The following is a 14,103-nucleotide window of genomic DNA, read 5'->3' on the forward strand; positions in this document are numbered from 1 at the left end:
CTCCTGTAAAAGGAGAAGAGAAGAGCTGTTTGGAAATGGCAGGGAGCTCCTTGCCAGAGCCCTTAAAGAGCCCAGGTGGGGAGAGCTGCCAGCACGCTCCCGCAAGCTCTCCTCTCCCCAGGCACTGCCACTGCACTAGGACCTGGAGCAGACATGGCTCCCAGAGCGCTTGCTGGGACATGCCAAGCGCACGCTGCTGGCTTCCCAAATATAGCCCTGCACACAGAGGTGGAGGCAGCTGCTCAGGGTGCGGGGACGGCCGTGCTCCCCCCCGCTGCCCTTTCGGGCCTGAAACCTCCCCGCTTTGTGCCGAGGATTAAATATTCAGCTGGTGCAGCGCGGAGCGATGGTGGGGATGTGTCGATCCCCAAAAGACCCCGTGTGCTGGATGAAGTGGAAATCACAAAGTGTTCCCCAGCCCGACGTGCAGCGAGCAGGGGACACAGGGAGCTGTGCTGCCCTGACCGGCAGGGCTGGCAGCTGGGGGGGTCCCAGGAATCTGTGAGCCGGGAACTTTTTACTTAGTTTGGAAATAGCTTTGCAAATGACTGGTTTTCACAACCTAAACTGTTTGGATTTTGCATTGCTTTCTCAATAACTCAGTTGTATTTTTTCCTGCCCCAGCAGTCTGTGGAATAGTTTCTGGTTAGGGAAATATTTTTTTCCATTTGCTTCATCATGCGACGGCTTTTGCCGCTCCGTTTCCTCGTCCAGCTTCTCTCCTTTATCCTGCTAGGAGGAAAACTTGTGTCTGCCCTGAGGACTTCATCCCTCTAAATCTCACCGCAGGCTGGAGGCTGTGCTGAGCCCACTGCCGGGCTTGGTGCTGCCAGGGCCGGGGTGCTCCTCTGGCACGGGCCATGCCCCTGCTGCCTCACGGCATAAATTGTTTAACAAGAAAGCGGAGTTACCTTCTTCGGGTGCATTTATAGGTCTTCGTGATAATTATACATTTTGAAGTCCTGCCTCTTTGGCTACAGTCCCAACTCAGGCAGCAGGTGATGCTGTAACACTAAACCAGGCAGGAAGGGTTAAAATTACTTTTAATTAACTGATTCCCTCGGTCCCACCTGCTGTAAAAGTATATAGCCCTGGCAGCATGCTAACCTGGCCAGGCTGCGACTGCGTGTACCTGGGCATCCTGGCAGGCAGGAGGGATGGTTTACTCTCTCCTTTCCCCCACGCTTTGCTGCAGGAAAGCAGCAGGAGCACTGTAACGCTCTCAGCAAAACCACTGTAGGAGCCCGGGGAGGGCTTGTATCCATCGCAGGGGCATCACCGACCTGTGTGCATGGTGCAGGAGCGAGCTGGCAGCTTCCCCGTGCAGCAGGGAGCAGAGCAAACCTCGGCATGGACCTTGAGCTGAAATCCAAGCCTCTCCAATGAATTCACATGTGCTCTGGCTGGGAACCACCCAGCCAGAAACTGGTGAAAAGCAACCAGCTCCCAGCACACTTCCTCCCCTGCTTCTGCATCCGCCACAGGGTGGTGGTACCAGCGGCAGGGGAGCAAAGAGTGCTCCAGAAAAACAACCTCCCTTGCCCAAAATAGCTTGCAAAATGGTTGCTGGCCCAGCAGCAGTGATCACGGCTGATTTGCACCGTGGCCTCCGCGCCAGCGCGGAGGCCACGGTGCAAACCAGCCGCGCTCCCTGCCACCACACCAGCTGGCCAGCAAACATTCCTGGTGCCCCAATTCATCACCAACAGGTCTCCACGGCAGAGGCTGTAATCATCTTGCATTTCCAGCCTGACCACGGGGCGTTTGCCTGTAATTAGTTCTTGGGATTTAGGAGCTCGTATGATCTGGGGTTATCATTAGCCACCAGAGCTGTGCTGGGATTTAAAGGGACGATGCGGCTATTTGCATATCTACCATGCTGCTGCCATCGTCCGATGTGTTAAACAGAAAGATGAGTCCCTCCCCAAAGCCCGTGCATGTCCTCGCCCCACCGCGGATGCTTTTTTGGGCAGGGACGATGAGGTCCCAAGCAAAGTGGGACAGCTTGCTTGTAAATATTTCCGCTGGGACTTTTTGGTCCTTGCCGTCACCTCGGTTTTGGTGTCGCCCCGGCTCAAGGCTCTCAGTAAATGCTACAGGCAGTCCCTATAGCTCTGCACTGCCCACTGCTTTCCCTTGCAAGCTGTCGTTCCCTGTGTGCAAGCTCCCCCAGCCCTGCCACTATCATCCCCCCACACTGCTCCTCACCCCAGGGGTCCCAGGCGGGGGGTCCCAGTGTGCCCAATGCCGGCTCAGGCACATACTCACGGGGTCTAGGGAAGCCAAGGCAGGGCAGCCCACCAGCCCACGTCCATCTGCGCTTCTCCACGGTCCCTGTGGTTTCGCCTCCTTCCCTCGCCTGCGACACTCCAGTGGGCAGAAATAGCCCCAAAACACATGCCGCCTTCCGGGAAGCGATGCCAGGGGCTGAGCAGCCCCGGTGCCCTGGGCACAGCCCTCCTTCGGGGGCTCCCGCTGGCACCGGCGGCACTAGAGGGTCCAGCCCGGCACGGTGCCGGGACACGGTCCGGTAACAGCTCCGGCGAGGAACATCTCCGGTTATCCGCCAAGATAATAAATTCTGCCTTAGAGTTTCTCACCTGGCAACAGTCACCAAGGAAACCCGGACGGCTGCTGCGGGTCCCTGCTGGCACTGCCCGGGGGGTCCCCGTGGCGCTGGCAGAGGGGCTCCGGCTGCACCCCGGCCGGCCGGCTGTGCGGGCGAAGGGCCAGCCGCCTGTGCTGTAACCTGAACCCAGGCCTGGCAAAATGCCCATCGATCTGGGCTTGGCCCTCATGCCACCTCTCCCGAGCTGAGTGTGAGTTTCACCAGATCTGGGGTAGATTTTGAGGTTTTCCCAGCTGTTGAGCATGTCTGTGTGCATCAGGAGGGGTGACCTGGAGCTGCCTCAGGCTCCCGGGACATTTCCCGGTCCCTGGTGCTGGTTTTGCCAGGGATTTTGGACACTTGTGTTAAAAGCGGCAGGGCCCCAAGTGCTCAGAGACCTCTGGAGATCCATCCGTGCCGGAGGGAGACCGGTTCTCGCTGCCCCTCGGGGAGGCCGTGCCGCTGCCTCCAGGGCTGCCTACCACATGGTGCTTCCCTATTTATAGCACCCATGGTCGTGCCTCTTCCTGTCCCCTGCCCGGCTGTCCCCTGGCAGTGCCACCCCAAGGCACAGAGACAGGCGCTGACGCTTCCAGCAAGTCATTTCAGCCATGGTACGACTAATCCTGCAAAAGGCTTCCCAGCCCCATGCTGCCTGCAAAGCTGGCACTGCCGCTGGTCCCGGCAGGCTGCCGGCACAGCCACAGGAGCAACCGGGAAAGGCCATCGGGCTGGGGACAGGGCTCTGTCCCTGCGCCAGGCTAAGGCAGCTGGGGTGCAGCCACTGCCCTGCCATCAGAGGTGTGGGGGTGAACAGTTGCCCCAAATATTGTTGCATGTGGCTGTGATATTGGTACGGAAACTTCATCAATCATTAACCAGGCATGGCTCCCTGCCCGTGGCACGGCTCTGGCACAGCTCCCTTACCCAGGGACGGGCGCTGAGCTTCCTGGCAGCACGCAGGGCTGGAGTGAGGGGTCGTGCCCAGCCTGGGCTTGTACCCCCAGGGCCATCCTGGAGATGTGGGGACGCCTGGCAGCATCTCAGCATCCTTGGCTCATGACTGGGGCTTGGCTGGTCGAGGTAGCGCTGCTGGTGCTGGGTGCTTTAGCATGGACCAATGTGAGCCAGCAGGATCCCTGTTTGCTCCCCAGCGTGGCTTTTGGTGGGTCTCATGTCATCGTCCCTCTGGACCCCGCTCTCCCCACCCAAAGCGCCGGCGGCTCAGACATCCCCATGCGGCCCCTTCTCCGCACACAACAGCGGCAGCGTGCCAGGGAGGGCAGCCCCGGCTGTGGGAAGCAGCAGGAAACCTGAGGAGCAAGATAAGAGCTTTGGCGTTGCAGATCAAGGATTTGGGGCTTTTTTGGCTCCGATCCCTGCCCTGCTGTCCCAGGGCCCCCACCGCTTCCCTGCTCCCAGCCAGGCGCCTGCTGGGACTGGTCGGTATTTCTATTCTGAGCGTTACAGGACCTGCTGCTGCTCAGGGGGTGCCTCGTTCAGGCATGAAATATCAGCAGTGAGTGGTGATGTCCCTCAGTCTGGCACAGAGGGGACCCCTGGGCAGGCAGCAGAGCCACGCACACCGTGCAGGGGCTGCTCCTTGCAGGGACTGTGAAGAAACATCCGCGCAGGGATTAGGCAGCGAGGAGCCAGGGACGCCATTCGTTAGCGGAGACACTAATTCAGCTGGAAGCCCCACGTGGGCTGTCAGGCGATGTTCCCACCACAAGCCATTTAAGCCAGCGATGGAGGTGTGAGGCTGCCCAGCACTGTGTGGGTAATGCAGTGCTGCCTGGTGCAGTGGGCAGCCCCATGGCACTCCATGTCCCCGCAGCTACCGGCCTGGGCTGACCCACCAGGATTAAGGAGGCTGTGAGGAGTAAGTAATTTAAATCCAGATTAGATTTAAGCAGCTGCTATGCAAAGGGGATGCGAGCAGGGGCCACGCGGTGGGGACGAGTGGGTGAGAGCCTGGCTGGTGCTCCTGTGATGCAAGAAGGGGCTGCCAGGGCAGGGTCCGGCCAGGGGGTCCGTGCCTGTGGGGTATTGCCCAGGGGGCCGGCTTTTCTCCCCCAGCTTGGCTTGGCTTGTGTGCACCAGGCTGGAGGCAGCAGTGCTGGGCCATGGGATGGGGCACTCCAGGCTGAGATGCTCCCTGCCGCGGGGAGCAGGCATGGGCCAGAGGACGAAGCACGGAGGCACGCCGGGCTGCTTGCTTTGTAGGTGCTGAAGAGAGGCCATCCCTCCACGTGGGGCTGCCGAGCATGTTCCACCTCTTCTCCCACTGCTGGTCATGGCTGCAGGCCATACAGGAGCCCATCAGGTAGGTCCCCGTGCCTGCTCCTTGGGGCTCCCCGGGGGGCACAACATTTACCTGCGCATTTATCAGTGAGGGCAGCGGTGCAGTGGCACTGTTACAGCGGTGCCTATTGCAGGAACCATCCCCAAACCGTGGAGCAAGGCACACTGTGTCCTCGCTGCTCCTCCGGCAGGCAGGAGCTGGGCAGGGAGGGGAGCTGGGCGGGCAGGGGTGCGCAGGTGGAGAACACTCCCAGCAGGATTCCCCCTGTGCAAAGTCAACAGTTCCCCAAGAAAGCTGGGGAGGACGAACTGAAACACCTGCTGTGTTTGCATGCGTCAGGAGACCCGGGTTAATTCCCTGGGGATGGCACTGCACCAGCCCGGGCAGACACTGCAGGCGGTGAGCGGGTTTATGGTCCTCTCCCACCAACGAGGACATGTTGCTGTAATGCTGGAGGTGGAGCTGTGCCACCCATGCAGCCTGGCCTGTATGTTTAAGAAAATGACACTGCGAATGACGACTGTGGCTTGTCAACCACAGGGAAAACGTTCTGTGTGTGTGGCTCCGGTGGAGCATGTCGCTGGAGACCAAATAGGACTGTTTAGCAACAGGAAAAACCTCCTGAGTCCAGGCAGAAGCTCATAAAATGTCCTTGCTACCTCTCCCTTGCCATGTATACCCATAACTCACTGATGTGGAAGGACACCAAGAGCAATCATTAACTGCGTATAAGGAACAATCGTTTTGGCCTGTGCATATCATTGCTTAATCCTATATGATCTGAAAAGAAATCATTGCCATAGGAAGTGCATTAAAGGCTCCACAGTGCGGCTGCCCCAGGGTGCCAGGGTGGCCCCAGGTGCCTGTGCCTGCCCTCGCCCTCTCCTGAGCACTGGGGATCTTCCCTGCCCTCCCCCCCAGCTCAGCCAAAGCCTGTGTCACCCTCCTGCCCCTCTCCTGCCAAAGCATGGCTGCCATGCGCAGGGTCCCTTGCCTGGAAGCCCCAGGGCCAGCAGTGGTCACCGCTCCCCAGGAAGCACAGCCCTTTCATGGGATGCTCACCCGCTGTTGTCGCTCCCCAGAAAGGTGACGCTCCTCGTTGTGGGGCTGGACAATGCGGGGAAAACCTCAGTCATCCTGGACATAGAGAGAGGTGAGGAGCAGCATGGCCCTGGAGCTGGCGTTGGCTGGAGGCAGCGGCTTTACAGTCCTTTGCAACCAAGTGCCTGAGCCTTGAAGGACCAAACCCCTTGAAATACAGCTGCTGGGTGGGGGGAAGCGTGCGGGGCTTGTGCTGTGCCTCGGGCAGCCCTGGGAGCGGGGACGTGGCTGGGGGAAGCGGAGGCACATGCCGCAGGGATGCTGCCGGGCTCGCTGCGCCAGCTCTCTGCCCTCTCCCCGCATGCAGCGCTGGCCGGCGAGGTGCTGCCCGTGGCACAGCCCGGCCAGACCCGCCTGCGGGTGGACAGGTTCGAGGTGACACTGGTGGATCTGCCCGGGGGCCAGCGCTCCCGCAGCGCCTGGCGCAGCCACTACGGCGCGGCCCACGGGCTCCTCTTCGTCCTGGACTCCAGTGACCTGGCGCGGATGGAGGAGGCCCGCAAGGTCCTGAGCCGCGTCCTGAGCCATCCCGACGTCTCTGGGAAGCCCATCTTACTGTAAGGCCGAGTCCTCAGGATGTGACCTGTAGGGTTTGGGGTGGGGAGGCAGTGGGAACCTGTTGCTGAGGTTGTGGGGAGCGTGGCCGGGCTGCTGCGGGGACGTGGTGCCCAGGGGGCTATCGGGGGGGTGCTGGGACAAGGGGACCCAGCGGTGCTGGGGAGCTGGGAGCACCCCTGGAGAGGAGCTGGGGAGGGGGCTCCAGCACCGGGCACGGGCCGGGGCACCGCTTCGCCTAATCGCAGCCGAACCGGGAGAAAGCCCGCAGCCCCCCCCGCCGTCGTGCGGCGAGGCGCCCGGAGGCCGGGGTGACGGCCGCGCTCCGCTCTCCCCGCGCCCCAGGCTGGCCAACAAGCAAGACGCGCCGGCCGCCCTGCTGCCCTGCGAGCTGATCGAGCGCCTGTCCCTGGAGCGGCTGGTCAACGAGAACCGCTCGCCCTGCCGCATCGTGAGTGGAGTGCGGGCCGCCCCGCTCCCCGCCCCGCTCCCCGCTCCCCGCTCGCCGCTCCCCGCCGGGGCTGACCCCGCCGCTCCGCCCGCAGGAACCCTGCGCCGCCCGGCGCGGCCCCGCCGCCGGCCCGGCCCGCCCCGCCCTGCAGGGCCTGCGCTGGCTCCTCCGCGCCGTCCCCGCCGCCCCGGCGCCGCCGCCCGCCGCCGCTCCGCCGCCCGGGCCCGGCCCCCGGGCAGCCCGCGGCCGGCCGGCCGCCCGCAGGTGGGTGCGGGGCTCCCTCTGCGCCTGTCCCCGTCCCTCCTCCGCTCCGCTCCGCTCCTCCCCTCCATCCCCTGCCGCGCTCTCGCCCCGCCAGGGCCCCGCCGCCCCCCGCCGAGGATGCCCGAGGCGGCGCGGGGAAGACGGGGGAGTACCGGCCGCTGCGGCCCATCCGCCGCCTCCTCCCCCTGGTGAGTGAGTACCCCGGGACGGGGTGGAAGGGGGCTCCTGCCACCTTCCCCTCATCCCCCTTACCCTGCCCAGGAGGAGAGCGCGAAGGGCCCCGGGAGGAGGAAGAGGAAGGTGAAGGTGAGGAAGAAGGGCTCGGGGCAGCCAAGCCCAGCCGAGGAGCCGGAGGGAGCCGGAGGAGTGGGTGACGGCCGAGCCGGGGCTGCCGGGGGGCTGCTGCCTCCCAACAGGGTGGGGCAGGAGGAGCCTGCGCCCACCGGGACGGCCACCCCCTACCCAGGTGAGCGGGGGCTGCGGGGGGCTGCTGGCACCGCTGGCACCAGGACCCCCAGTGACACCCTACGGGGTGGTTTTGGGACCCGGCAACGTGGCGGTATGCCGGGTCGCTGATCCCCACCATCTCCGCTAGCTTTGCTCGCGGATCAGCTGAGCGGGGCCATGGGAGGCTGAGCGAGGAAGAGAAGAGACGTGTCTGAGCATCTCCGCAGGGGCTGATGCACAGAGGTGATGGAGGACTGCAGATCCGCCAGCAGCAGTCCTCTCGGCTGGTTTGGTGGCAAATACACCCTTGCCCAGATGTGGTGCCTGAAATTTTGTATTTCTCCATCTAGCGCAGGGCTTGAAAAAGAAGAAGAAGAAGAAAATCAAGAATAAAATCAAGTCACAGGAACCTGCTGTGGAGCAGCAGCGTGAGGAAGTCTCGAGCACTTTTGGTTGGTATTTCCCAGGACAGATTTTGCTGAAAAGCATTGGGGGGTCTGGCCTGCTGGCAGCGGGGCATGAGCTGTGCAGGAGCCCTTGCCCATGTAGTGCTTGGTGCGGGGGCACAGCATGGGCATACGTGCTGCTGCAGGGCAAGGTGGGGGCTGTTGGGGAGGCAGTTGCTACTGCCTCTGCCTTTGGGTGGGATGCGGGGAGGCCACGCGAGTGCACTGTGCTGGATCCTGGGGTGTCCTTGCAGCCCTCGCTCAACGCAGGCTGCCAGGCTGGACCCCAGAGCTTAGCTCCTGTGTTAGTGCCTGACCGCTTCCCTTCCTCCCCAGACTTGTACCGCCGGGCAATGCTGGCTCTGAAGATGAGGCAGGAGCAGAGGAAGCAGCAGTCCGCCATCGTCCCCTGAGCAGGAAGGCACGTGCCAGGGGATGGGTGGTCCCAGGGGACCCCAGACTGCAGTGGCAGCGGGACCCATGCTTGTGCAGGGCTTCTGGGGTTCTTGGCCAGGGCTGGCAGTCCTGGGCAACGGGTCCTGGGGCATGAACAGCATCACTGTCTTCTGCATGGCTTGAAAACCAGGGATCTGCAGGAGCGAGCCAAAGTCCTTTTGTAAGACGCCTCTCTGGCAGCCGGGCTGCAAACCGGTCTGAAAAGGGAACAGCCGGCCACTTGCCGACCCCGTATTAGTATTCTGTGGAAGACTCGGTCTGAACCCGACCAAGTCTGTGGAAGAGAGGAAGATTGGAGCAAATATCCCAGGGGAAAAGCCTGTCTCTTGGATCGACCTATGCCCAGGCAAAGCCGTCTTCACAGGTCAGGGGCTGACTCAGCCCCTCATTCAGGCCCTGGCTGCTGCCTGGACAAGTCTAACTTCCTGCTGGTGAAGGTGGGAGGGCAGTCACGGATGGTCTGCGGAAGAGTTTCGCCTGGCCCCCAGCCACATCTGGCAGGGCTGCCAGGAGCCCCTTTGCACAGTGGAGAAGGGTGATGCCCGTGTTGTCTGTGCATCCTTGCAGCCCATCCGCGAAGGCTTAGTTCAGTGGCAGCTGGTGGTGGAGGCTGCTGGAGGCTCCTTCCCCAGGGTCATTCCTCCTGCTCCTGCCATCCTCCCAGGAGGGACAGTGGTGCCCTGCAGGTGACGCAAAATCCTCCTGTGTCACTGACAGCCTGGCACCCTGCAGCCCCGAGTGGTCCCTGATCTCTGCTCAGCTCAGCTCTGAGATGGGAGAACGAGCAGCATCCGCATCCCAACACAACCTGTCTGCCACGCACACTGTGTCTGGCAGAGCCGCGCTGTCGCGGAGACTGGGCTGTGCCGGAAGGCTCGTGCTGCCCGGCAGCGGCTGGGTGCACATGCAGGGAAACCAACAGTCAGCCCTGGAAACACTTGACATGAAGTCAGGAGTGCAGCAGTTTTCCCTTCACGGCCGCAACAGCGTTAGGACTTGAACTGTGCTCAGCAGCAGAGTGTGAGTCACCTCTGCTCCTATGATTACTGATTAACAGGCAATGCCTTTGTGGTCCAGGGAAAGAAAAATCACTAAAGCCCATCCCTCGGCAGGGCTGAAAAGGGAAAAGAAGAGAAACTCTGGCTATTCTGCCTTGCCGGTCTCTGTAAAGTTCTAACTCTGCCAGAGTGAACTGTCAGTGACTATAGGGATTAATTTTAAATAAATTGTAAATAGCAAGAGCACAAATTAATACTGGCCTGTAAATACAGCACTTTTAGTAAACCCTTGTCTCTGCCTGGTGGAGATCCCTGTGGTGCCGGTGAAGGGGGAGGACAAAGCGGGGACCCATGCCTGCGGTGGAGCCCCTTCTCCTGGGATGGGTCGGGGCCGAGCGTGCCCCTGCGGGGGCCAGTCCGGGCTGCCAGCCAGGCTCCTTCTGCCGGGGTCACGGATGTCTATGGGGCCACGAGGAGAGAAACATTAAAAGTTTCTCACCGCCAAAGGAATGCTGAGGAGGTTGTCCCCTCTAACGGCTGCTTCTCGCACACCCACCAGGCCTGGGAGGAGGCCAAGCTCTCCCAAACAGCCGGCACCCCAAACCAGCCCATGGCTGTGCTGGGGCTGAGCCCCGCTCACCATGGCTCTGAAATAGAGCTGTGTGGGGAGCGGGAGCTGAGCGCGTTTGGGAGCGTCCGTCAGGGCCGGCCGGCAGCCAGCTCCCTCGGGTGCTCCTGGCGGTGCGGCTCGTCGGCACGGGCACCAGCAGCCACGCAGGGACACAGCGTGCTGGAGAAGCTGGAGAAGGCGGCCAGCAAGACAAGTCCAAAGGCAGAACTGGCCCGGCTGGTGCTGCTGGGCAGCTGAATGAAACTTTCCTTGGGAGCTAGCTGTAAGAAACCGGTTAGGTTGATCTAACGCACTTTCTCCTAACATAATGATCTCAGGTGAGTGGTGCAGACAGGCAGTTCAAATATATTTCAAAATCAAACCCCCCTATCCTGGTGTTTCCATGGCTGTAGAGAAGCTAATCCCTACTACAACCAGGAGACAATCCTGGTCTGCACCAACCAGGAATATGACTTTTATCTTCTTTAGAAGGTGAGCAGCAACAACTCCGTGTTAAAAAATGGACTATCTCAAAGCCAGAAACATCTCAGAAAAGCAGCGGCTGTAGCAGGGGGTGCATGCTTGGGGCAAGTAGGGTGGGCAGGGCTCCTTTTTCCATCATACTCCTCCTGCTATTCATCTTACAGCCCGATAGCTGAATAACCAGCAAGGGGAGGAGGTCTCTGGGAGGTGTGATCCTCGGTGGCACTGCCTGCTGACAGCGGGGCAAGGTGCCGTGCTGCCCAGGCTGGTCCTGGCGTGTCCGATCAGCTGGCGGGTGCACCGAGGCCAGGCATGGTGCCCAGCAGCAGTGCTTGCCTTGAGGAGACGTACCCAAAAATGAGGTAGTGGTGAGTGGCACCCTCCCATGAATCTTGGGTTTGTTAGGAAGTGCTGGAGCTCCAAATGTGCCGAGAAGCACAAAGCGACGCAACAGCAACTGCCCCAGGGAGACCCATCTTCTGTCTACTGATACGGAAAGTAAATGGGATCAGTAGCATTGTCTGCAGGGAGGACTGGAGCCAGCTGGGTGATACAACCGTGCTTTGCATTTAAGCAATTTTATATTATCTAGCACATCCTTCTTTTCAGGTTTCCAGAGGAGTTGTCTCAGGAGGGTTGGGTTAGGCAAAACCTGGTTTCTGCTTCCACGAGCATTTTTGTGGTGCCTCAGCCTGGGCTGCGGTTGCATTTGTTGCAAACTGGTGATGCAGAAGCATGTGTGAGTTTTGCATGTCTGCAGCCCGCTTCCCCTCCATGGTGCTCGTTCAGGGAACCTGTGGCTGCCGGCATGGCCACCAGCAGCTCTCTCCATGGCATGTGTCCTTGTAAGCCTGAAGGATAGAGGGAGGCTGCGCTTGTCTGAGCTTTGCAAAAGCTAGTGATGGTTTGTATGGTGCCAGGAGGAGATGAAGAGATGTTTCAGCAAGTGCCTGTGGGCATACACCTACACCAGGGCATGGCTGGTCCAACCTCCTCATACCGACATTGTTTTGCACAATTGGATTTTTTCCTGTTATCGCTATCAAAATTTAACTGCGTGGGCTGAAATTTGGAAGGTAGGAGAGAGAGTACTGCTCTTTTGAGAAGAGGAGTGGGAAGAGCATTGCTTGGTCAGTGCTAAAAAAAGCTGCCAAGCCCTCCCGTGTACAGCACATCACCAAGCTTTCCAGGCAGCGGAAAGACCTGGAGGAGAGCCTGGCAGACGGGACCCCGTGGGGAGGCTGCCGGCCCCTCTGGCTGCACCCACAGCCCTGCTGTGCTTTCTCCCACTTCTTTACACTTTGCTTTCTGCCCACTGGCTGGGCTTAGCCAGCAATTACGCTTTATTTTTTAACCCCGCCTTGCTCCTCTTTACCCCCAGGAGAGGATGGGGAAGGCGACGTTGACTCTCAGAGCTCCTCTGAGAGCCTTTGACTTGTCCCACAAGTGTGGCAGGGCAGGAGGTCCCCCCACAGCCAGCTGGTGTTACTTCCTTAACCATCGTTGCTCAGGGTCCCATTTGAAATCGTTCTTCTGCGTCACTTGATAGAGAGGGCTTACGATCAGACTGTAATTTGGAATATGCATTCTCCAAAAACCCACAATGCCTAAGAAAGCTTGTGTTTCCTTTTTGCTGGTTGGTGGAGACATGGCTGTTATTTTGTTAATCAATCACATCCATTGGGATCTCACGATGTCCATCTTGCCATTTTCTTCCTAAAAACTGCATCTCCTGTGCAGGTCCCTTGACCTTGCTTTGTTTTATGGCAAAACCGGCTTTCAGGAGGATTTGAACTATTTTATTCCCTTTCTCAAAAATGTCTTCTGCTGTATTGCCCCACACGATGACATCACCAATATACTGCAGATGTTCTGGGGCTTCCCCCTGTTCCAGTGCCTGGATCAGTCCGTGGCAAATGGTGGGGCTGTGTTTCCACCCCTGGGGCAATCGATTCCAAGTGTACTGAACACCCCTCCAAGTGAAAGCAAACTGTGGCCTGCACTCTGCTGCAAAGGGATTGAGAAGAACACATTAGCGATATCAATCGTAGCATACCATTTGGCTGCTTTTGACTCCAGTTCGTATTGAAGTTCCAGCATGTCCGGCACGGCAGCACTCAGCAGCAGCGTGACGTTGTTCAGGCCATGACAGTCTACTGTCAGTCTGCACTCTCCGTTAGACTTTCGCACTGGCCATATGGGACTATTAAAGGGTGGGTGAGTCTCGCTGATCACTCCTTGGCTCTCCACCTGACGAATCAGCTTATGGATGGGAATCAGGGAGTCTCGGTTGGTGCGATATTGCTGCTGGTGCACCGTTGTGGTAGCAGTCGGCACCTGTTGGTCTTTGACCCTCAGCAACCCCACAACAGAAGGGTCCTCCGAGAGACCGGGCAAGGTGGACAGCTGTTTAATTTTCTCCGTCTCCAAGGCAGCTACACCAAAAGCCCACTGCTACCTTTTTGGGTCCTTGAAATACCCTCTCCTGAAGTAGTCTATGCCAAGGATGCACAGAGCCTCTGGCCAGTCACCATGGGGTGCTTTTGCCACTCATTCCCAGTTAGACTCGCTTCAGCCTCCAATACAGTCAGCTGTTGGGATCCCCCTGTCACTCCAGAAATACAGATGGGTTCTGCCCCGATATAGCTTGATGGCATTAGGGTACACTGTGCACTGGTGTCTACTAGAGCCTTATACCCCTGTGGGTCTGATGTGCCAGGCCGTTGAATCCACACAGTCCAGTAAACCCGGTTGTCCCTTTCCTCCACCTGGCTGGAGGCAGGGCCCCTCTAGTCGTGCTCATAGTATTTGTTACCCACTTCTAGTACATATGAGTCAGGAGCTCCTTCATTAAAATCAGGAGTAAGATCAGTGCTTCTGCTCTGTCTGGGGAACCGTCCACTGGAAACTGGAGCAGCAATTTTCCTGGAAGAACCCCCTTGTGTGATTGTTTTTCCTTGCAACTCACATACCCGTGCCTCTAGGGTCAAGGTAGGTTTTCCATCCCAATTTCTCATGTCCTCTCCATGGTCACGCAGGTGAAACCACAGGGTGCCCTGTGGTGTGTACCCTCTATATCCTCTCTCTTGAGCAGAGGAACGCTGACTCCTAATAGCTGAGATACTGGTCTGTACAGGTGGAAAGTAGGACCTATCATCTTTGAGCTGCTGGACCTCCCAGGACAGTTTCTCCACAGCCAAGACGAGGGAGGAAGAGATACTTTCTTCATATTCCCGGAGCTGGCTAGCTGCTTCATCCACTGTTGGACCCTCTCCATCTTTCCAGGTCAGTATTGGCAATGAGTTGGCATACGATGCTGGTGTGCTCCGTACCAACTTCTGCCACATGGGTCGCGTGCACCGGGCTTCATCTGGATCTT

At 59.3% G+C, this 14,103-nt stretch overlaps 1 protein-coding gene across 1 annotated transcript; it reads left to right on the forward strand.

The window, feature by feature from the left end:
• The first annotated feature begins 4,875 nt into the window (after positions 1 to 4,875).
• Positions 4,876 to 9,801, forward strand: ARL13A (ARF like GTPase 13A). Its single transcript, XM_072877369.1, has 9 exons — positions 4,876 to 4,934; positions 5,996 to 6,066; positions 6,322 to 6,571; positions 6,915 to 7,020; positions 7,115 to 7,131; positions 7,172 to 7,472; positions 7,546 to 7,750; positions 8,082 to 8,183; positions 8,514 to 9,801. The coding sequence occupies exons 1-9, from the start codon at positions 4,876 to 4,878 to the stop codon at positions 8,588 to 8,590; spliced, it is 1,188 nt and encodes a 395-aa protein (XP_072733470.1). The 3' UTR covers positions 8,591 to 9,801.
• Positions 9,802 to 14,103: the final 4,302 nt, after the last annotated feature.

Source organism: Ciconia boyciana, chromosome 12 (assembly GCF_034638445.1).
Source record: "Ciconia boyciana chromosome 12, ASM3463844v1, whole genome shotgun sequence".
Classification (NCBI taxonomy): domain Eukaryota; kingdom Metazoa; phylum Chordata; class Aves; order Ciconiiformes; family Ciconiidae; genus Ciconia; species Ciconia boyciana.

Coding starts and splice junctions, on each gene's coding strand:
- ARL13A (XM_072877369.1), top strand. CDS start 4,876: ATGTTCCACCTCTTCTCCCACTGCTGGTCATGGCTGCAGGCCATACAG. Junction 6,067..6,321: donor CATCCTGGACATAGAGAGAG/GTGAGGAGCAGC, acceptor CCCCGCATGCAG/CGCTGGCCGGCGAGGTGCTG. Junction 8,184..8,513: donor GGAAGTCTCGAGCACTTTTG/GTTGGTATTTCC, acceptor CTTCCTCCCCAG/ACTTGTACCGCCGGGCAATG.